Source organism: Myripristis murdjan, chromosome 7, assembly GCF_902150065.1.
Source record: "Myripristis murdjan chromosome 7, fMyrMur1.1, whole genome shotgun sequence".
In the NCBI taxonomy this organism is placed as follows: Eukaryota; Metazoa; Chordata; class Actinopteri; order Holocentriformes; family Holocentridae; genus Myripristis; species Myripristis murdjan.
In genome coordinates this window covers 9,497,145-9,519,719 of record NC_043986.1, presented here as the reverse complement: position 1 = coordinate 9,519,719, position 22,575 = coordinate 9,497,145, and the positions used below count along the sequence as shown (strand labels likewise).

Genomic DNA, 22,575 nt, shown 5'->3' with positions numbered 1-22,575 from the left:
ATGGTTTCATTTTTCTTCCAGCTAAAAGTATAAAAAGCTCAGTTGGATGCAGCTTTTGCTGCTGAATGCGATGAAATGAGATTTTGTGTACCTGGCCAAAGTTCCAGGGTGTGCCTTTGTTTCGTTTGTGAGTGCCTCTGTAGATCAGGCCGTGTTGAGCTAAAACATACTCCTGCCTCTTCGTCTCACTCGACATGTAAACAGCATCTCCTACAAGCCAGAGCAGAAGAGGCACCGATTAATTCACACCAACACAACGTATACTAATATTTTAGCCAAGAAATAGGAATATATGAGTCGCTTTGCATAAATGTTGTTATGTACTCACTGGGACACCAAGGATTATAGAGCAGGGTGAAGTCCCCCAAACTGGTCTTCTGCCCCTCCTGGTCCAGGGTCAGAGAGTAGACACCTATGGGTGCGTTGGGGGAGGAACTGATGGACACAGACACTGTGTTTCCAGAGGGACCAGGGGTGGCTGAAGCGCTCCATTCAGCTTCCACTGTGGAGTCGCTCAGACCAAAGGAAACCTTGGTGTCCGATTCCTCCCTGGGTAATGGACCTGCGGAATACATGACGCACTAATATAAAAATATAATTACAAAAACGGAGACATGAAAATGACACTGGGGAACAGGTTGGCGAGCATTGGAGAGGAAAGGGATTATCTCAACTGGCAGATTTTTTCACTTCTTTGAATAAAAACCAAGATTTTAACACCATGACACTAAATGCCTAAGGATGGAGATTCATTTATAGGGAGCACCTGTTTGGACGATGAGTGTGAAGCTGGTTTCCCCGGGCGTGAACTCCTGGCTTCCGGGTTTGAGGTGCAAAGTGACGCTGAAGGGCTGTCCCCTTCTGACAATCAAGCGCTCCTCTCCATTCAGCTCCGTGTGATGCCTGATTTTGTTGCTCTTAATCTCTAGATCACAACGCTCAATGTCCAACACTGCGGAGAGATAGATAGATAGATAGATAGAAAGGTTTTTTATTATTCTAAATTCACCACTCATTAAAATCAATCAGAACTTTCTCACTTTCTCTCCAGATGCACGTGTATTGCATATATTGCTTCAAATAGAGAAAGTATTAAATAACCTGTTGCGTTTTAGACGATAAATCAGAGGAAGTCGTTTCTAAGAACAGTTGGGACACTGTATCTCCACACATCTTATATTATATAAGTCAGAGATCTGAGTAATGCAATGTCACCCTCCACTCCTGCTCATGTTGCACATGCAGTCGACTGTTAATCATGACACTTCAGATCAAGGACTGAAGTGGAAACCAGACAGACACACACTTCTCCTTCTAGATCCGTGCACCTGATCCAGTGCTGTAATGTCTCATCACATGTCCTACAACATGAGATAAAATAAAAAGTGTTTGGCTTTACCTTGAGGCATGTCTGCAATCAGGCTCCTGTCCCTGTCCTCCTGTATGGAAAGCTCGCTTGCCAGCTGGGTAAGGGCCCTGCAATGTGAAAGCCAGCGAAAGATATTTGTAGGGGTGTGAAACCTGACCAGGACGGCCCCATCCGTGTGTCCGTCCCTCCCGTAAAGCTGTTTTTAGTCATGAAGGGCAGAGAGACTGAGAACCCCCAACCCCACCCACCCACCCACCCACCCACCGACCGCACACCCCTTCCTCTTTATTCTTCATCTGGACTGTGGCCAGCGAAGCCGCCCGGTTGTGAAACACAGGGAGTCCAAAACAATGAAGCTATACTGCAAGAAATCTCCATCTTAATGAGCCTCGCATCCAGTGTTGTAATCTTGTATTTGTTGTAGTGAAAAATGTGCCAGTTGGATGAAGATAATCTCGTGTGTTTCAACATATTTGTACTTGTTCACAGAAAAAGTTGAAACAGAGCAGTAGACGGTGGCTCAGTCCACTAGTATCAAGAAAATGACACTTGATTTAAACAATTCTGGACACACAACAAAAAGTTATTGATATTTTGTTATGTAAGTCCATTTTGGAAAAGAAATGCTAGCATTTTGCTCAATATATCAAAAAAAAAAAAAAAAAAACACCCAACAATGTAATATCATCGTATGTGTCACTATTTGGGAAGAACTGGTCTTTACCGTGTAAATGTGACTTTTTTTTTGGACAATATTCACCCTTAATTCACAGTAGTATTACCTGATGGGTATAATTTGGCCTTGAAATGCCAATAATGCCAATAGAAAAGCAGTTTTAGATAAGAAAATAACTAATAGCCATACTAACACATGTCAAAAGTGCAGAGATGCTTTGATGCAACAATATTTTGCTTAATAAAAAAATAAAACTGACAGCAGAAATGATTTATTACAAGTCATTCATGCCAGTTTTGTGGTTGCAGCGTATATTATTGTATGATTCAACATAAACAAAAAAAAAAAAAAGGAATTCAAAAGCAATCAAAAACAGAATAAATAACATTTCATCATGTAACCTCAGCATTTTTATTTATTTTTCTTATTTTAACAAAGCCACTCAACGCTGTTTCACACATTTCACACATATTTTCTGGTCAGCATTATGGGCTTATGGTGAAATCTTACTTTGACGCCTTTCCACTGAGCAGACAGAAACTCCATGTACAGTTTTTCTGAGCTGACTCACAGTTAAACTGAACAAAACTGCTTACATTGTGATATGAGCTGGTTTATGGAATTATGTCACAAACTTTCATCACTAAATTTATTCATTAAAAACTCCAGGCTGCCATAAAATTAGATAAGGCAGCTCAGCTCACGTACGCTGCTTTATCCCCTGAAACACAGAAGAAAAGACACCAGAGAAACTGAAATACAAAGAAGCTTTTTCTCCACTTTGGGCATGCTCTTGCCACAAAACTCAACCTTGCATGACATGATAATGCTAACAAGTTTTGCAATCTATGTCTACAACTATCTTGCTGAGACATGTGTGTATCTGTGGAATAAGGAAGTGCTGCAGTTTTGCTGAAGCAACATCACAGTGTCTAGTGTCACATCCTCCTATTATTCGTGGCTTTTCTGCATCTGCTGGTGGGCAGAACGCAGCTCAGAGGGGAGAAATGGAGCAAAAAGTCAAAGGTTGTCGCACTGACCCTGCAATGCAATCAGTGCACGAGAAAATGGGCTGCACACATTCAAGAAAAAAGCAAGGAAAAACCCAAACAAGCCAAAAAAGAAATAAAGAACGATACAAAAAACAAGCCAAACGGAAGAATAAAAATGTGGAACTGCCTCGCCATAATGTTAGTGGCTTTGAAGAAAACGAAAGAAAAAAGTGTCATTATGGCCTCAGTTTTTCTCTTCTTGATAAAATGTGGATGCCGCGCGCTCTGCACAGGCAGTGACGTCAAAGAGAGCATACACAAGAATTACACTTTTCAACACAATTATTCATAAAGAAAGCATACAAGACATTGAAATAAACTGTAAAATAAAACGTCCCCCAACATTAATGGTCATTTTTCATGATGGTGAAGCTGGTAAACTGATCTGTTTGGAACCAATGGTGGACCCTTCATAGTAATAATAAGTGGTTTTGCCCTTCGTGTGGCTCCCCTGCTAAAGACTATGGGACTTTGCAAAACTGAACCTCAGATTTTACTGGATTCTCTCTGCATTTAATGCTCTGATTGCAAAAAAGCCTCTTCAAATCCAGATGCAAAAACACACTACTGTATTTCTTTCTTTCTTTTTTTTTTTAAACCAATGTAAATGAGCCCTACAGGTCAGCTAGATAGTGGTGTCCCCCTTGCTATAAAACAGATTGTAAGAAACAGAGAAACAAACCATCAGAGACAAAGAGTTCAATGCAAAAATAAACAGTATCAAAATGGCCCGAAAGAAAATAAATAGAAATGCATGACAGTAAATACAATAATCTCTTCTTCTTGATCCCTGCGTATCAATAATTGTACAAGAGGTACAGCACAGAGGATCTTACAAAACCTGGTTTTACTGTTCAACCCTTTATCCTGCCTGTGTTGAAGTGTGTCAGTGCAGCATAATGATATGTTGGTTAATACTCACTGCATCTTATTCCAAATAACAATATTGTTCCCCACGAATCCACGAAGGCAAATGTGACACAAACACACTTTTTATCATAACACCACAAAATGATGTGGGGAGGAAACACCTCTACTGGTGAGAAAGGGTTTGAGAGCGGAAGTGGTTTTTGACAGACTTTCCTGCACTTAACATCTGGTGCACAATACAATGATCCCACCCAGTTTGAGCTGCTGATGCTGAAGATACAAATCAAAAGCTGTTTTCCACACGAGGCCTTTGAGACGGAGGGCGAGAGAGGGCTGGCGGCTACAGCGGCTGAATCTCAATTACATGTTAATTCAGGATTGAGGACTGAAGCACACAGGCACATGTCGTCTTGATGTTGCATGTGATCGCCTCTCTCCACTGTACATACTATTAAATAAAGTATAAATAACTTTCAAAATCTTTTATGGAGCTTTATTTTTGCAGACTTACTGGCTTTAAAGAAACCAAGCTGCTTATAATGCATGCACATATATTTAAGTCTGTCTGTGCATCAGTCTGACAAGCAGGAGAGATGTCGCAGGGAAGAACAGGGTGTGTCTGTCCGTCGATCCTCCAGCTGGAGCAGCGCGACGGTCTGGACGTCACATAATCTGAAATCAGTCCCTGGCAGGTGATGTTCGAGGCAGGACGTCGACAAAAGCAACTGTTTGATTAAAACAACAAGGTTCTCTGATCAAATAAAATCAATCAACTCATGATCAGTGTTGCTTCCCAAAGTAACTTTTTTTTTGGGAAGGTGGGCGTTTAGGACGAGTTATTCCATCCCTTCTTTTTTTTTCCAGGAAGTGCAGCGTGACCTGAAGACCTGAGACAGGACCGGACAAATGATCTGAAACAAAATTTATCACACAAAATTTTATTTTAACATACTGCAGACAACATATATAAACAATGACAATGATGATGATAATGATGATGATAATGATGATGATATGGATGATGATATGGATGCAGTAAAGATTATAAAACTGTGTATTACAATAGATGCACCTCGCTGGTGTCATGTAAAAACCTCATAGCTCAAACTCTGCAGATTTTCATGTTTTTACTTCAGCTGAAGGACTACACGAGTTAAAAAACGTATTAAATCCTTTCACAAACTATTTCAATAATGTGAAAAATGCCGTGTCATTAAGTTTAAAATAAAAAAAAAAAAAGCAAAAAAAAAAAACAAGGCTGATTTCTTAAGATTCTGGAAAGTTGTCACTTTGGAGATACAAGGTTTTCTAATGACAGTGATGTGGCTATAGTAACACAGTGTAAACACACCCTATGCTTACCTACAGCAGCAGATCCACAGGTTAGACTTCTGTTGACTTTCCAATGACAATTTCATGGCCCTGTAACACAAAAGATACCGTATTTCAAACAAATACAAAGTGATTGAAGTGATACTTGAATAAAATGGTGAATAAATAACTGCATAAATGCATATACTTGGTAAATACTGGTGATGAATCTGATTTGTGAAAACTGCTGCTTCTTTAATTTTCTTTCATCTCCTTCTTTTTTTTTTTTAAACAAAATAAGTAATTTAGGCACTTATCATGGACTTACAGTCTATCAAAACACATGCAAGGGAACATGCCTACATGAAACTCATTTAGAGTCCTATTTCAATAAATTACTCATCTTAATTCACCAGATTACATCTTTAGACTCTATCAGTGGCCCATATCAGTGCTTGTGTTTCATCATTACCATTACCACAGGGCTGAAATGTTATCAAAATAAAATGCACATGGAGCCAGACTGTGCAACACTTTTTGCATCTTCAGACTTGACATTCTCTGGTACCTGAGAGTCAGCGAGGCCCTGCGGTTTGGGGGCGACGCTCGGTTTCTTCCTGGTGACGGACGGCGAGCCGTTCCTCCTCAGGCTCGGCGTCCAACACAGTGACGGGCGGGGCTTTGAACTCTGGGATACGAATGAGGAGGAAGAGTCCACGACCTCCCCACCGATGGCAGAGAGGCAGCTGTGGTCTGAGCCGCCGAAGAGGCCGGCGCATTCTCCAGACGAGTCGCTGCTGTCCGCTGAGGCACAAAACACACATCGACACGCATCAGACACGAAGCAAATCTAACAGCTGGTGTGATTAAAGTGGGGAGGGTGACCAAAAACGTCCCTAAAGCCTTGAGATGGATGTGGATTTATTAAAAACCACATGAAGAGTCGCACTTACAGTGATCTAGTGACCTCTGAACTCAGGTATGGGTCAGGGGCCTCCTGGTGATTTTTATTTATTTATTTATTTATTTTTGACAGCAGAATTAAATTTTCCTGTTAGGGAGACTATCAGACAAAGATTAAATATTCTAACACTGAATTTCCATGCTCCTCTATGATCATAATCCTTATATAATAAATACATTCATCTAATTTTATTTAATTCAAGCTGGTGAAAAAACATTTTTAAAGAGAGCTGGGTAAAAATATAAGCAGGGGGTTATCTAAGGCAGGTGCTTTAAATTTTTTTATGCTCCAGACCCCCTGCTTGAGTTTCTCTTAACCACAGACTCCCATTTGAAGTGATTTTGCCATAGGGACCCTGACATGAAAAGATACTTTTGTTTATGGAGCTGCTTCTTATTTTGTGGAGGTCCCCTGGAAGCCTCTCAGGAACCACCGGGGAGTCTCTTCCTCATTTTGAAAAACTGTAATCTGAGGTCCTGTGGGGACGTGAGAGCAGAGAAAAAGACTGAGATGACAGACAGAGCAGAAGTGCCTGAAAGGGGCCGTGTGCCTGTCTGGATAAACTCAAAATCAAAACAAACTCACTCAAAAGATGGCGGCCCAGTTTCCAGCGCTCACAGTGGCGATGAAGATGATGCTGCTGAAGATGGTGGTTGTTGAGCTCGTTGTCGGCCACGGCCTCAGGGGTGGAGCAGACGACGCGACCGGCCTCCACTCCCTGCAGATGGTTTCCGGGATAGCCAAGAGGGGGCAAGGAGCCTCGGCCGGAGGAGGAAGATGATTGGCTGAGGGTGGTGGACGCGGTGCTGCCAGAGCCAATGGAGTGCGGCCGTGGGTAGTCTAAACCCCTGTGTGAACAACACGCCACAGGGACTGACAACACACATGGATAGGTGTCATCAAAAAGAAAATTAATGTGCCGGGTCAGTGAGCATGCCTATACGTAAGACTTACTGATTCACTTATGTGGGAATTATTTTTTCATTCAGTCGAGTTGAGTTGAAGTGGGTTTAGCTCTGCTCTGATCCGGTATCAATGTATTTTGTGTTTCACGTAAACCAGGTAGTTAAAAGTATATATCTTCAATTAATTCAAAGCAGAAGTCAGAGAAAAAGAAAAAGAAACTCCATTGCGTGACAAAAAGTAACTGCACAGTCATGTCACACGTTGAATTTTGGTTATTATGTCAGCAGTGTGGTTTCTCCAATTTCAGTTCCAGTTACACCACAGTTGTGTGTTGAACTGAATCATAAGGATGCATTTATTTATTGCTTATTGATCACCAAAGCAGATTTACCGGTGACAGTAAAAACATATTGACATATTTTGCAACACAGAGCATGGAGACACATGAGTATAACAGGATAGGTGCCATGTGACTGCATCTTTTGTTTACCCTCTAAGTCAAATTGCTTCTTCAAACAAGACATTGTTCATAAATACATAAGCCCAATTGTCTTGCTCATGGAAATTAAGCGCATAGTCAGCTCGGGAAAACTGGATGCCCACAAGAAGAGGAAGCTCGGCACCTGATTATCACCTGTTGTGGTGGGAACTGAATCATAAGGGTGTTATTGCTGCATACAGTTTTGGTATTCCCCTGGAGGAAAATGTCAAGCTTCCTCCAGGGGAATACCAAAACTGTATGCAGCAATATTTGCTTTGGTGATAAATAAACACCCTTATGATTCAATTCTTACCACAACAGGTGACAATCAGGTGCCGAGCACACTAATTTCCTTGAGCAAGACAATTAGGCTTATGTTTTTATGAACCATATCTTGTTTGAAGAAGCAATTTGACTTAGAGGGTAAATTAAAAGATGCGGTCACATGACACCTTTCCTGTTATACTTATGTGTCTCCATCAGGGGCGCTGCCAGGAATTTTGGGCCCCATGAAAAAAAAATATATGTATTTACTCAATGATTAATAACTAATAATCTTATATTAGTTTTTACCTTTTTTTGGGACCCCTGTCAGACAAGGGCCCTTGGAATTGTCCTAAGTTTTCCCCCATATACAGCGCCCCTGGTCTCCATGCTCTGTGTTGCAAAATATGTCAATATATTTTTACTGTCACCGGTAAATGAAGTGATTCTGAATCTGGTGCTTAAAATTTATGATCCGAAATGTGAGGAAAACATCACAAACATCTTAAACTATGGATCCCAAACCTGAGCTGGTGTGGTGTAAAGTGTATCGTGTCAGGCTGCTTACTTCTGCCTGGCAGGACACAGTTGACGGCTCGGTCACAGATGGCGGCTTCACTGGGCTGAATGTCCATGAAGGGTTTCCGGTCCATTCCCATGAACACCCTCTCCTGCAAACGCAGCTCTGGAAGCGAGACCGTCACATGATCCACATGGTTAAATGCTAGAATGATTGATAGATTATGTTGATTCATTCATTTGCTTGTACAGACACAAAGATACATGTGTAAACTGTTGGAGAGAGAAAGATGAATGCTCTCAAGAATTGTTTTCCTGCATAAAAAACACATCAATACAAAATGCGTCTATAGAGACAACAGCAACCAGTTTACCACCTGTTTTTTTATGTTTTCGATCCTGCCCAGGTTATGTTTGTGTCCCAGACAATTAGTCTATCTCAAAACCTTAAGAACAGATTTCCATAAAATTTGAGGAAGAAAAGTGCCATCTAGATAAATATTTTTGTTGTTTTTACCTCTGCTGTGTGTGGCCTGGTCCCACAGAATCCTCTCCAGGTCGGTGGTCCAGGCCTTCTTCACCTCCATGCTGGAGGCCCTCAGGGTGTACGTGTCTTCACTCTTCCTTCTGCGGAACCAGATCTCAAAACACAGGCCGCTCATCCCGGAGTTATGGGTCATCCCGATGTCGCACGTCTGGGCAGGAGAATGCAAAGAGACACATAGAAATGAAAGAGTCCTTAATTAATCTAAAGCCTATGTTTGCAGTGGTAGTATAATCGTATAGTAGTATATACCAGCTCAATCATTTCTGCACTTTGAAGCTGCACAAGACAACTCTGCTCATTAGCGGCTCCAAGTGGCAGCTAGAGGAAACTGAATACTTCTAGACCCAGAAATCATATGGCAGTAACCTGCATATTTATTCCTCATAATCTGTAATCCTGTCACATGTTTACTAGTACTCTATATCTCGAAGAAACAGCATGCAAGAAGTGCAGGTTCCTTCTTGCATAACTATAAAAAGATTATAATTAAGTTTATATCAGTTTAGGTTCTTTTGAATGTAAGATGATGTCTTCATTAAAATATGAGCCAAATAAAAAAAAGGAAAGACCAAGACAAGAAAAAAACAAGCCTGCAAAACTGTTTATATACTACTTGTATATAATGGATTATATACTACTTATATATTGAGTATATAGACTTGTAAAGTACTGTTTTTCTCACTGTTGATAAATGAGGATACACTACTGATGAAAGGCACACTGATTTTCCATCTTATGTTACATTACTTATGGCACTCTATCCCTGTTTTTACGTTCATTTTATGTCTATTTACAGGTGAGGCACTTGGTACATGAGCAATTTCTGTATCGTAAAACACTTTGAGCTGCATGTCTTGTATGAAATTTGCCATACAAATTAAGTTTATTGTAATTATTATTATTGTTATGGAAGCTGCAGTGTAAGTAGAATATTATACAAAGGGTCTGACAGTCTGTTAAAAAACAAGGGCATGTGCAAACCTTGAAAGACTGTTTGTAGACATAAACATCATTGCCAATGTCAGTCCTCTTGGTCTTGCTGAAGAGGATGAGATCTTCAAAGAGAAAGACACGTCGGACACACTTCTTCTTCCTGAAGAAAACTGTGAACTCATCCTGACGAATCAGCTGGCCCTGCTCCTTTAAATTCACCTGGAGGAGGAGGAGGAGGGGAGGAGGACGGCCACAAATCTTTGAGACTTTTGCTTTAATTTAAATACTGTTTAAAATATCTGTTATCTACCACTTTACGGTCTTACATCACAGTCCTGGATGGCGTCCATGGTAAGGAGGTCGTTGCCGTGACGCATCTGAAACCGAACCAGCTCTGCAGCCGCCTGGATCTCAGCCTTCTCCTTCTCAACGCTTGTTACATCAGGAACACACACGCCTGCGCCACACACACTTTGTGCACACACACTTGATGTGTGCAATGTATCCTGGACGATATCCTTCACTCTGCATGATCCAGCCAGAGTGAGCATGTCCTGCAGCAGAAGGCTGTATTTGCTGATCCTCTGGATGGGCCTCAGCAGGTAGGAGGAAAGGTCCATCATGTCCCCGAGCTCCTGCTGCTTCCTCTGGGAGGACAGACACAACGGGACGATGAGGCTTACAGTGTATCGCTGAATAAATACAGCATTATTCTGCACTGATTTTTATTTCTACCACGTGATCTTGTTGGACAAATATGTAATGACAGCTGTACGTTCCCCTACAACTACACTAGAATTTGTTTTTACCATAACCAAGTTTCTTTTTTAACTTATTTTGAGCATAATTGATAAACAGGGGTGTAACAGTTAAAAAAAAACACACACAGTTTGGTTTGTACTGTGGTTTTTGGGGGCACAGAGTCAGATTCAGTTTGTTCTGTACATTAGTGAGAAAAAAACATTACTATTTCAAACGTTCTCTGTATTTTATTTTAACTTGATTTTTTTTTCATTCAGGGATTTGATAAGAATATCTGAAATCAACAAATACTCTTTCAAACAAACTCTTTTCTACTTAGATTATGTAAAACAAACATTGTACACTGAACAGCTTATTTTTTATGGTTTGGTTTTATACCCCTATTGGTAAGAATAGTGAGGTAGATGTGATATTTGATCATGTTGCAGTGACAGCTAAGTGTTGACTACATCTGTGTATTGTGTTTTTGATTAAAAAAACATATACTACACAATATACAATCAGTGTCCAGAATAAGACACTGGTTGGGCCAAAACTGCAGCCACCTAAACTGAACATTTTTAAACAATATTTTGGCACTCACGGCAAACGGCACCAAAATGGCACCTCATTCAAAGGGAGTAGCTACATGAGGGATAATGCAGCTTGACTGGAAGCCCCTCATCAGCACAAATTATGAGACGCTTCCCCATGGTGACCGAGCAGATCAGGCAAGACGTGAAATGTAGTTTGTCAAAAAGGCTAACAGAGACCCTGTGCTACCCTGTGACAGTCATTTATATGATTATGTTTTTTTGTGCAGTCAGGGCACTGTGACCAGCCTGATTATTTCCAGGGAAAACTGTTGGGAGAGTTGGAAGTGAATTTAACTCAAAGCGTCTCAGCTCAGTCAGGTGCCGAGCAGAGACTCTATGAGAAGAACACAGCTTGTTATACTGTAAAAACAACGTGACAAGGATGCATTGAATACTTTGAGAGCATTTACAACAAACGGCGAGGCTGACCTTGAAGATGTCATGGCGACGGTGCAGGATCAGAGCATCGGACTGAGGCTTGTTCTTGCTGTAGAGAGCGTAGAGGCCAAAACTCTCCCTCTGCGGAAGTAAAACCGTGTAGAAGTTTTACTGTATCAATATGGCTGCTTTCAACCCAGGCATAAAACATTATTTCTCATTATTCCTTCATCTATCTGTAATCCTGTTTCCATGTTTACCTCTACACAATCTCCAACTGCTTGTGCAGGAAGAAACAGCTTTCAGGAGTGAATACTTGTAGGATTAAAGGAATAAAATTATTATTATTAAGTCATCTTAATAATAATAATTTTAATAATCTTAATAATAGTCATCTTATTACTATAATCTGTTGCTTCCCAGTTCTGCCTTCAACCTCATCAGCACCTACACACAGAGGGTGCAGCTTATCACTTAAGGCTCCCTCTGCCATAATAAAATAACCTCCTAATAAACTACAGCTGCACCATTTTTCATGTATATTCATTGCTCACAAATCCACTTCACCCACATGTCTGAGGAAGCAGCGAGCCACCATGCCCGGCTCCCTCTGGCAGGCCTCCAGCTCCGGCAGGAAGTAGTGGCTGTGGAAGTCATACAGCTTCTCCAGGTTGCCGAAGATGACGCCTCGCTTGCCCCTGAGGTCCTGGGGGATGTCGGGCCTTTCCAGCAGGGGGTGGTAGTGAGTCAGGATGTAACCCAGGGAGCGGACGTACTCTCTCTCTGTGAACACCAGCTCCTCCAGCACACGCTGCAGCCTCCTGGCAACACAAGGAGAACAGGTATATTGATTTCATGCAGAGAATGACAGAAACTCGCTTTGCATCGCACACTGATGTTTAAATACCGTATTTATCAAATAGATTTACTATATAATAGCATTTGTCAATAAATCTTGCTCACTTGTTCTTCTTTTAACAGCCTGATGAGGGGATTTACTGCACAAGGACAGTTTGAATAGTATTAAGTTACCCATCTTCAAAATACTTCTACACATTTTAGTACTAATTATCCTCTCCAGCAAATCCAATCCCTAAGTAAGGTGTTTGCATTTAATATTTGGCCCAGGAATGATATTTACATCAAAAAATGTGTGTCAAGTGCATCAAGAAACGACTCGAGTAGAGTATGGGAAAAAAAACAAACAACATTTATTTTCATTTTCAGCACATGAAACAGCAGCAGACAGACATTTTACTCTTATCTTCTGGCACAATGACAGAAAAGAGGCATGCAGAGTAAATATAATAGAATGGAATAGAGTCCGATGAAACAATACCTGTGGTACTTCATTGTAAGCTTAAAGACAGAAAAAGAGTGGGTGAAACTTCATTAAGAATCGCAAGACGGCACAGATAAAATCAAAAGCAGATCACTGGATTTTTGATTTGAGGACAACTCACAAAGAATTGAAATGGTAACTTAGACCTTTTTAATCAGTGATGCAAGCTCCAGTGACAAAAACAAAACAGAGCAAAAACAACAAAAAACAAAAAAAAACTTACAGGGCATTGCTGGCGCTCTCCTGTGGGCTTGCCAGACAAAATGTCCCCTCACATCTCCTGATGGGCAGGCTTGAGTGTTTGCAGCCTGACGTCCCGTTGCCGCCTGCAGCGCCCTCCTCTGCCGTGCAGGACTTGCTGGAGCAGAAGCTCCCGTGGCGGGACAGCTGGAACCTCTGGGCCTCCTGCAGGATCCTGCAAGACGGCTGACCGTGGTGGGAGCAGACTGACGGGGCTCGAACCCGCGGCTCTGGTGGAGTGGACGACCCCGCCGGTGTCGCTGTGGAGCACGAGTCCTCGCTCACCGACCGTGCTCCCAGGCCACGTCTCCATGGAAACCACTGGCAGCCGACGGTGTGGGACTGAGAGAGAGCGGCAGCATCTCTCTCCCTCCTCCCTCTGCTGGTCATCTCTCTTCTTGTCTCTCTCTCCGCTCTCCTTGCTGATCTATTAAGAGATGGTACATGGGTACTAGGGATGTAAAACTCAGTGGAAAACAGAATCCAGAACACAGTAAACCCTACAACATGCAGTGTGGCAAACACATCCACTGTATGAGAGCCATACAACCACACACTTAAGTATTTTTATCTTTGTTTTACAAAGTCTAAGTAGACTTTTGCCTTTGAAACAACACTTGCTGATTTCATAATGTTATTCCAAATCTCTGAAAAAAAGTTATTTTTGCAAATAAGACAAAATTCAGACAAGATTGGAAATGATTTTTTTTCTCCCTATTACACAAAACAAACTGAACTGTAACTGAAATTGTGACTAAAAACCACAATACAAAGCGCGACACCCCTAATTCAGAATTTCCCTGGTTGGGATCAATAAAGTATATCTATCTATCTATCTATCGATCTATCTATCTATCTATCGATCTATCTATCTATCTAATAGGTACATTTAGTGATACACAGTGATACTGGTGACTGGCAATATTGCTTTTATATTACATAAGACATGGCAACCTGGATGAAAACAGTATGGTTAATATTTATGATAGATTTAGTTTTTCCGAAGCACCGGATTAAAAGTATTATTTGAAATAATTTGCTGAGTTACTTTGCAGCTGTAATGTCTACAGAGTCAGCCCCTCTTCCACAACCTGCAGTTTACCCATGATTCACTGGAAACCAAGCCAAATGAATTATTGAAAATACTTAATAAATTCATAGTTTCAGTCCTGATTGTGAAATTGTGAAGAGGATAAGGCAGACGAGGAAGAAGATTTTTATTTATACAGCGCTTGAATGAACTAATTCTGAGGCAACATTACCTGTGAGGGGACTGCGGAGTGACCTTTGACCCCTTGTTGTTTCTAGCATCGTCCCCCTCATCAGGTTTGGCGATGATGTTACAGCAGGCCACAGTTGTTGAGTTTGTGCTGCTGGTCCCAAGGATCGGCCTTCTCTTCCCGATGTCCACTGCCCCTGAGATGATGTCCTCCCACTGCGGGTGTCCCGGCCCAGGAGTCGACTGCAACGGCACACCCTGACAGTCGGGGGGCGCTGTCTGCACATCTGCACACACCTCGTCAACATACTGGCGTTCACACCAGGTGCTAGTGTGCGGCTGCTGGTGATAGACCTCATCCACATCCTGCATCCTCTCCTGAAGCTGCTGCCGGGCTTCCTGACACTTCAGCCAGGCGACGTTCCAGACCCGCATGCCCCTGGAGCTCCGCAGGGCGCTGGCCTGGGCCTTCATCTCCTGGAAGCGCTCTGGGCTGAACTGGAGGAACCTGTCTTGGTAAGTCTGCAGGATGGTGGTGGCATCGCCTGGTGGTGAAGCATTGGCGGTGGCTGGCCCAGAGCCTTGTTCTGTGTGGATATTAGCTGATATTGGCTGAGTGTTGGCCTCACTGAGAGGGGTGGGGATCTGCTCAGGGTTGTAGAACTGGTCTTGTGCTGCGCTGCTGTGATTCTGTTCCAGGTAATCTTTGCATTCTGTGGCGAGGGCTGTGGCCTATGTGAGGGTGAAGAAGTGAACATCAGAAACAGTTTTCTATTTCAACACTATGGCAGTGTATGATTTTCTTTTACGATATCAATTCCAAATTCCAAATAAATAAATTAATAAATTAATTAAATACTAATTAAGTAACATCCAGTCAATCACACCATCAAACCAGCAAATCAACCAAGATTGTTTTTTTTTTTAAACTGTGGGCTGGGTTTAAAAAGGCTCTGGTGACTGTTTCTACTTAGTGAAAAGTCCCACATATTACACAGTTTATTGTGTAATATGTATTTATTTATCAGTCAATCAACTGATTAGTCATTTGACAAAAAATTAAATCTATTAGAATTTCAATAGTTGGTTGGTTGGTTACAGCTTCACAAATGCTAAGGTTTGCTTGCTTTTCTTCCCTTTTATATCAGTATCAAATTAAACCTCTGGGTTTTTTTTTTTTTGGTTGTGACTAAATAAAAAATGTCCTTTGCTTTCTAAAAAGTCCCTATGAAATGACCTCACATAACCTCTACTTCCTGTAAAATAGAACATCTTAAATAGTGACATCATTCTGCACCAGTGGTATTTCAATGAATAAAACCCTCACAAATCCTCTTTTTTTAAACATCTTCTCTGATCCACCAATCCTTTCAAATAATATTGTGTTTCTCTCCAAATCCGATATCCTGTTGTTTTCGGGTTTGGTCTGTCCTATTGGTTTACACTGGTGAATGATCCGTCCCTGCACTATGTCCTGCCAACACATCCGGTTTCAATGGGAAATACAACAAATCAACAATGTAAAAGCCCAGTTTATGGAGTGTTTAAGAGATCACTTTGGGATAATTTGTGATGTGCACATGATCTCATGACTTTTGGCATTTTATAGATCTAATGATTGGTTGACTTGTTAAAAAACTGACAATAAAACAATCCTCAGTTGCTGCCCCCTAGTGAAATTATTAACTGCATCTTCTGATTCCACAGGATTCCAGGTAGAACAACTCAACCAAGCAATCTGGATCCTGCTCTGCAACGTTTCTTCATCCCACGGACCGACACCAACCTGCTCACAGAAGTCAGACACGCCGACCATGATCTGCAGCTCCCGGCCGCACGCCTCTGCCCTGGACATGAAGTCCTCCAGGCCCGACTTGAAGCTGCAGACAAGAGTCCTGAACCCCTCAGTCTCTGGGTAAGACACTCCACTTCCCTGGAGTCTCTCTGCCTCGGACACTAAAGACATGGCATGATGTTGGCGGTCCTGGTGGCAGAGAAAGAAAGGAAAGAGACAAGTGAGACAGATGGAGAAACACAAATAAAGCCAGGAAGACAGACGCAAACAACGCAAGACTTACGATGGCCTCGATAAGAAAAGCAGTGAAGCTGTTGAGTGTATGTTCTATGCTGTCTCTGGAGTCCTCTAATGTTTCTGTCTCCAGCAGGTGGCGCTCTCCCTCTGTGTCAAACCACTCTTGGATCTGCAGTGATGGAGGACACAGAACAAAAGATGTGTGAGAGTGGACAGTCATGCTGAAGTTGATTTTGCTTCATGTTAGTGAAAGAGATTTTTTTTTTAGACTGCATCACTTTCTATGTTTCCTGATTCATATGCATCACAGACAATTCAGTGATGAATAAAATACATTTTTCCTTTCCTTTTAACTTAACTGTTTATTTATTATTTATATTATTTATATCTTAGTTAATATACATTCATTCTGTTTTTTAACTATTGCAACCACCTGTGTTTTTCATATTATCATCTGTATATTGCACATTGACCATTTCATATGACCTGTATATTTTCATATTGTTTGATGTTTATATTTTTTACTGTATTTACTGTATATAGTCTTTATTGTACATATTTTTGCATTTTTTTTTTCTATTTAAATTATATTTCATTTTATGTTTCCATTGCTGCTGTAACATAAGAATTTCCCAGTTTGGGATCCATAAAGTACATCTATCTATCTATCTATCTATCTATCTATCTATCTATCTATCTATCTATCTATCTATCTATCTATGTATCTATCTATCTATCCCATTTTCTGTTACCTTACATATCCCTTCACTTACAGGTATGGTGTTTTTTTTTTTTTTTTATGGCAGGACTGTAAAAGAAATGCTTATGTCGTGACGCTTGACATTTGATAAACAGCAGGGACAAACCCCTTCCATAGTTGTAGAGCAGCTGGTGACGTACCTGCATGAAATGTCCCTCCATCTCTCTGAGTCGCAGCAGATAGTCGAGGTGCTCCAGGGACACGTTGGACCTCTGCACCAGGACGTGAGCCTGCTCCTCCACGTGGTTGTACAGGCTGGTCACCGAGTCCACTGCATCGCTGCGTGGGCAAAATCAGAGAGCAGTCGGTCGGTGCAAAAAGTGAGCGTTAAGATTATTTTTGGGCAAACAAATAAGTCAAGTAACCTGGTTTTGAGTTGATGCATGTAAACATCATACATAGGTTACAATAACTTATGTAACCTCATGCTAGAGTTGTGACGAATGTGGTTAAGAGCATAATGATGGAGATGACATGTGACTCTTCACAGTATAAAAATAGGAACTGGCCACCAGAACCCTTCACTCTGAGCAAGAGTCACTCCTCTTCTCCATGATTATGAGCTTTTCATTTTTGTGGCTGCACCTTGACTCAGGCTGGTGGACACTCTCCCTTACACACACACACACACACACACACACACACACACACACACACACACAAAAAAAATATTGGTTAAGATGCCAGCCTTATTATGGTATTAAGTGGGTTAGTGTGGCAAGTCGATGTCAATGACTCAATGCCTCTTTCATTTTTGGTTTTTCACCCAAACAAACTTAGACATGCACAGTTTTACGGCTACACTGTCAACAGAAACACAAAGGGGATCTGTAATTTCTTTTTCATGTATGACAAATCAAAAAAACAAACAAAAAACAATTGCATAGTAAAATTGCTAACCCTCACCCTAACCCTAGTTATGGTCAAAACACCACAGGCTGACAGGAATATTCTGTTTATTGGTTTACTCATGGCAAGAGGAATACTCAATCACAGAGTATCAAAAGTTCATGTAAACAGCTTAAACTGAATAAGAGCTAAACCAGAGTGTGGCCATTACCTGGGTTACTTCATGCACGTAAATAGAGCCAGTGAGAGCGGCACTGTTTAGCTGAAAGTTTACCTGAGGTCCTCGCAGTGGGGGTATTTGAGGTCACTCTCTTTCCTCAGCCTGGCCAGCATGGCCCCGCCCTCCCTTTGCAAGCTGACCAATCGGCTGTCCTGCAGAACATCCCTCATCAGAGTCCTCTGGTCCGTCATGCACTGCTGGACAGCCTGTTGCACCAAAAGACAACATTTCCAGTCAGGCAAACAGGAACTCTTTTAGATCAACAATTTTGTATTACAAACCGGAGATGGTTTTTGCAAAAATGCATTTGGAAAATGAAGCTTGGCTATGGTTTTCCATGTGTACTCGAACCTTCAGAAGCTATTACATACAAACACATACACAGCACTATAGAATATATTGCAATGAAGGTGCAAATCAAGCACAAAACACATTTTATCCAAGGATAATGTGCCAAGAGCAACACTAGTAATGATTTATCAACACTAATGCTGACATGAGCATGCTGGTGTGTTCAGGTACCTGCACAGTGTCGATCCTCTGCTCGTCCTCTAACTTACTGATGGCTCTCAGCAACAGGCCGGACGCCTCGTGAAGATCTGACACAAACGGGAAGAGTTTCTAGAAAACAAAACAAGGACATGAGCAGTTCAGTTCAGGATTTGTTTGCACAGTAACAGCAAGTCTCTTACCGAGGTTAGTGTCTCACCTGGTGCAGCTCCAGCCAATCACAGTGGCTGTGAGACAGCGTGCCGTCCAGGTTGGAGGTCAGCTGACTTGCCTCCACCAGCTTGTACAACGCTTTCATCGAGGTCACCACTTCGCTCTGCTTCGAGGAAACAAACGGCACGATAACATCAGCAAGTCTCCACGACCACAGCACTGAATGGCAGCATGAAACAGAGAGTGACTCTTCTGTGATTCAGTTACTTTCCACTTTTGTTATCATTTCCATAACCACTCCTGTCTCAGCTGTGCATGGATTGTCTTTACTGAAAATATTGCTGCCATGTTGTTTATTCACTCTGAATCCTTTTTAAAGCCTGGCTCTGCAAGATGTATCACCACTGTCATATGCTATTTTAATATTCTTGATACACTGCAATAACCTAGAAACTTGAAGGTGTAATAAATATGTTTTTTTTTACTGTCCCATGGCACAAAATGATCATAATATATACCCGGGGGTTGATCAGGTTATCGCTCAGTGCAAATGACTCAATAATTACTTCGCCAGGTGCTTCTCTGGCTTTCTTAACTCACTTTCTTGGCCGCGCTCTGTGTTTAGAACAAAAGTTCTCCATCCGCTGACATTTCAAGAACGCCCAAACTAAACAATGATGTTTCTTCATGAACTCAGCTCTCTCTAACTATCTTCCCTAACGACGGAAAAGTCCGACCTGGACGCCGGGACACTTCTCTGGCCGGTGGCTGGTGTCCTTGTCCATCAGCAGCACCACATTGTTCAGTGCTTGGGGAGTCTGTTCCTGAAACACAACCACAGTTTCAAACATCATTGATGACACAACTGTAATTCTCAATGCATCTTTAAATTTGACAATATCTTAAATTTGAATTGACAATGACAAATAAATAGACAAATAAATAACACAGGCATGAATACAACACGTAAACACTTTTCTGTAAGTAATTCAGTGGATATCAAAGTTATATAACTTGTTTTATATCCTAATTCATACTGAAGATGTGCTAGAGAGGGAATAAAACTCCTTGGACATTTCTACTGGCATATTATTAATATCAAAACTACTTCACTGGTCTTAAAAGGCCCAGACATGGTTCACAGGAAGATTTATACAATTTCTGTTCTGAAGAAATTGTCACTAGCTATGTCCTTTTGCCTTAACATTCCCTAATCCATGCAATGTAATGTGAGCCAGGTTTTAAATCCTTAAAAAAAGAATCTAAACCTTTTTTGAAAACACAATACATTTTATGCAGATCCCTTTTTTATAAACTGCAACAACAATTTACTGACAAAAGTTGCAATTTTCATCTGAAGTAATGCACTGATATACTTCCTTGAAGCACTAAAACAGGAGAAACCAGTGGACATGTTTTAGCAAATTTTGCAGAAATTCCTCTTTAACTGCTCGACTTTAAAGAGGGACAGCACAGCCCATGAGTTGTCTAATGAAACAAAAACTGACAACTGCTTATGATGTCTTCACTCTGGAGCTGATGCATCATTTAGCATTTGGCATTTCACTCATCAACTCATGGGCCCTGGGCGGCAACAGTCCAACGCACTCCAGCCAGGCGTAAAAACACCCAAACAGCAACTCTCTCCGAAATGCAACTCATCATTACTGAGGAGGTGAAGTTGATGTCCGCCTTACCTGAAGGGTCATCAAGGCCTTATAGAGCTGTGGCTGAGGAGGGCTCCGCCTTGCATCAAATATGAGCGTCATCCCAGCTTCTCTAACTTCTCTCCTAGATAAAGTGATAAAAAAGACGAAATTGGTAAACACCGATAGACAACAGTTCAATGAAAAAGTGGTACACATGATGTTTTACAATAAAATAAATGACCTAAAAGATTAAATAAATGACTTTTTGCATGAGTTTAAATTTACTCAGTCAGGTCAGTATACATTAAACTAAGAGCAGATGATTATCCTCTTTACCTGGTGATGGAGTGGAAGTAGAGTAGCATGTGGTAGAGCTCCAGGCTAGTTACAGCTGACCTCCATCCCTGGTGGGCGCCATAGAGCTCAACTATCGCCCTGCCCGTCCTGTCTCTGCCGCCTGAGGCCGCAACAGAGAGGAGACATCAGGAATAATCTGATTATTAGAAGTTAGTCTGTGCACGACTGAGTCCACCTCCACGCTGTCCCATTTCTCCCATCTCCCAACATTTCAGTTTATCTTTTCACTTCATGTCACAGCGGCCATTTTACAGCAGCTAATTTATGTTCCAGAAAGCACTGGGTTATTTAAATTCAAATGTCAGCAGATATATTTTTTAATAGGAATCCGCATCCCCACTGGCACCAGCAGATATCCACCACTGCTTTGCTGATATTTTTGCAGCTCACTGTCAGGAATCGAGGAGGGAGAGAAATTGTTCGATATGACCTAAGACTAAGGATGAGACGGACAACAGCTGCATTTGTAAAGATCACCCAGACTATTAAGTTCCTGCTTTCAAAGAGAAGAAAACATGGAAAGGAGAAAAGGAGTGATGGAAACTCTAAAGTGAACATTCACCGCGTACCTGTGAGAGATGCTAATCCCAGATGGACGGGGTGAGTTCTGGGGTCTGGGGATCCCAGCGGGAGGTGGTCGGGCCTGGGAGGAGCAGAGCTGAACTGGGGGGTCTTGTTCATCTCTGCTGATGGAGGCCGATCACTCTCAGTTTTATTGTCTGATTGAAGTCCATTTCTGATGGGTGTGGAGACACTGCCAGGCTGTGCAGCATCTACAGGAAGAGGAAACATTTTGTGGTACGGAAAATGAACGACACTGATTTTCTGAACAAAATTGTTAATTTCCCCACCAAAGATCTGATTATTTTACAACAAAACATGTAACAACCACAGCAACCAACATTAACTGTGATAATAATTTAATACCTTTGCTCATAATCTTCCTCCTGTTGATTTTAGGTGACACGAGTCCAAAGGCTGTAGCGTTTCTACATTTGACGACATGCAGCTGAGGAACCATCTCTGCACAGGAGTCGGTCCTTTCTCTTCTCCTGACGTTTTGACCTTGGACAATGACCACTTCACATTTCTCCGAGGTGTCCACCACCGCTGTGGACAGAGAGGAGCTTCTTCCATCTGACAGAACGGATTCACGTCTGCTCTGTGGTGCGTGAAGAGATTTGGAAATGTTTCGACTCATAACCGTGGAATCATTTCTGTTTTGGAGCCCTTCATGAGGCTGAATGACGCTCGTGTTCATCCCTGAAATTTCACTTGAACAAAATTGTAATCGAAAGGGTTTGGCGGAGGTCACATCTGCCTGTTTGGAATCAGTCAGACTTGACGAAACTCCACAGGACGTGGTGGCATTTATTCTTGTCCCTGCCTCTAAAGTTGTCCCGTTCACACTGTGTAATTTGTGTTTGGCTGTGTGTCCATCCCCTGGTTTCCTAAATGGCATAGTGTTCTTTTCAGTTGTCTGTTCTGGTTGTCCACAGCAGTTAAAAGCATTTTTATCCCTGTAATCCATACAAAGGGCATTATTTATTTCTCCTGGTTTCCAATATGGAACAGTAGTCTTTTCACCAGACTCCTTACAGACATCTCCACTGACAGGGGAAGTTGACTGGTTCTCT

General features: G+C 41.7%; 2 protein-coding genes across 2 annotated transcripts in view; both read right to left on the bottom strand.

The window, feature by feature from the left end:
• Window positions 1-4,756, bottom strand: part of LOC115362455 (protein-glutamine gamma-glutamyltransferase 2-like) — a 16,893-nt gene extending 12,137 nt beyond the window's left edge. Inside the window, exons 1-5 of the mRNA XM_030056384.1 lie at window positions 4,020-4,756; window positions 1,400-1,476; window positions 767-952; window positions 329-562; window positions 92-210 (exon numbers count right to left, since the gene is read on the bottom strand). Coding sequence (XP_029912244.1) covers window positions 92-210; window positions 329-562; window positions 767-952; window positions 1,400-1,476; window positions 4,020-4,024 — 621 coding nt within the window. The 5' untranslated portion in view covers window positions 4,025-4,756. The remainder of the gene's footprint in view (window positions 1-91; window positions 211-328; window positions 563-766; window positions 953-1,399; window positions 1,477-4,019) is intronic.
• LOC115361563 (uncharacterized) lies at window positions 4,748-22,575 on the bottom strand. The gene is made up of 23 exons (XM_030055003.1): window positions 21,866-22,575; window positions 21,508-21,711; window positions 20,918-21,038; window positions 20,630-20,723; window positions 19,670-19,756; window positions 18,979-19,095; window positions 18,792-18,890; window positions 18,324-18,475; window positions 17,341-17,479; window positions 16,487-16,609; window positions 16,195-16,392; window positions 14,452-15,140; window positions 13,173-13,616; window positions 12,179-12,428; window positions 11,659-11,748; window positions 10,219-10,539; window positions 9,941-10,111; window positions 8,930-9,107; window positions 8,462-8,578; window positions 6,828-7,115; window positions 5,847-6,082; window positions 5,330-5,389; window positions 4,748-4,878 (listed from the first exon to the last, which is right to left on the bottom strand). The coding sequence occupies exons 1-22, from the start codon at window positions 22,467-22,469 to the stop codon at window positions 5,351-5,353; spliced, it is 4,761 nt and encodes a 1,586-aa protein (XP_029910863.1). The 5' UTR covers window positions 22,470-22,575; the 3' UTR covers window positions 4,748-4,878; window positions 5,330-5,350.

Coding starts and splice junctions, on each gene's coding strand:
- LOC115361563 (XM_030055003.1), bottom strand. CDS start 22,469: ATGGATTACAGGGATAAAAATGCTTTTAACTGCTGTGGACAACCAGAA. Junction 18,891..18,978: donor ATTGGCTGGAGCTGCACCAG/GTGAGACACTAA, acceptor TTTGTTTTCTAG/AAACTCTTCCCGTTTGTGTC. Junction 7,116..8,461: donor CTGTGTCCTGCCAGGCAGAA/GTAAGCAGCCTG, acceptor GTGTGTTGTCAG/TCCCTGTGGCGTGTTGTTCA.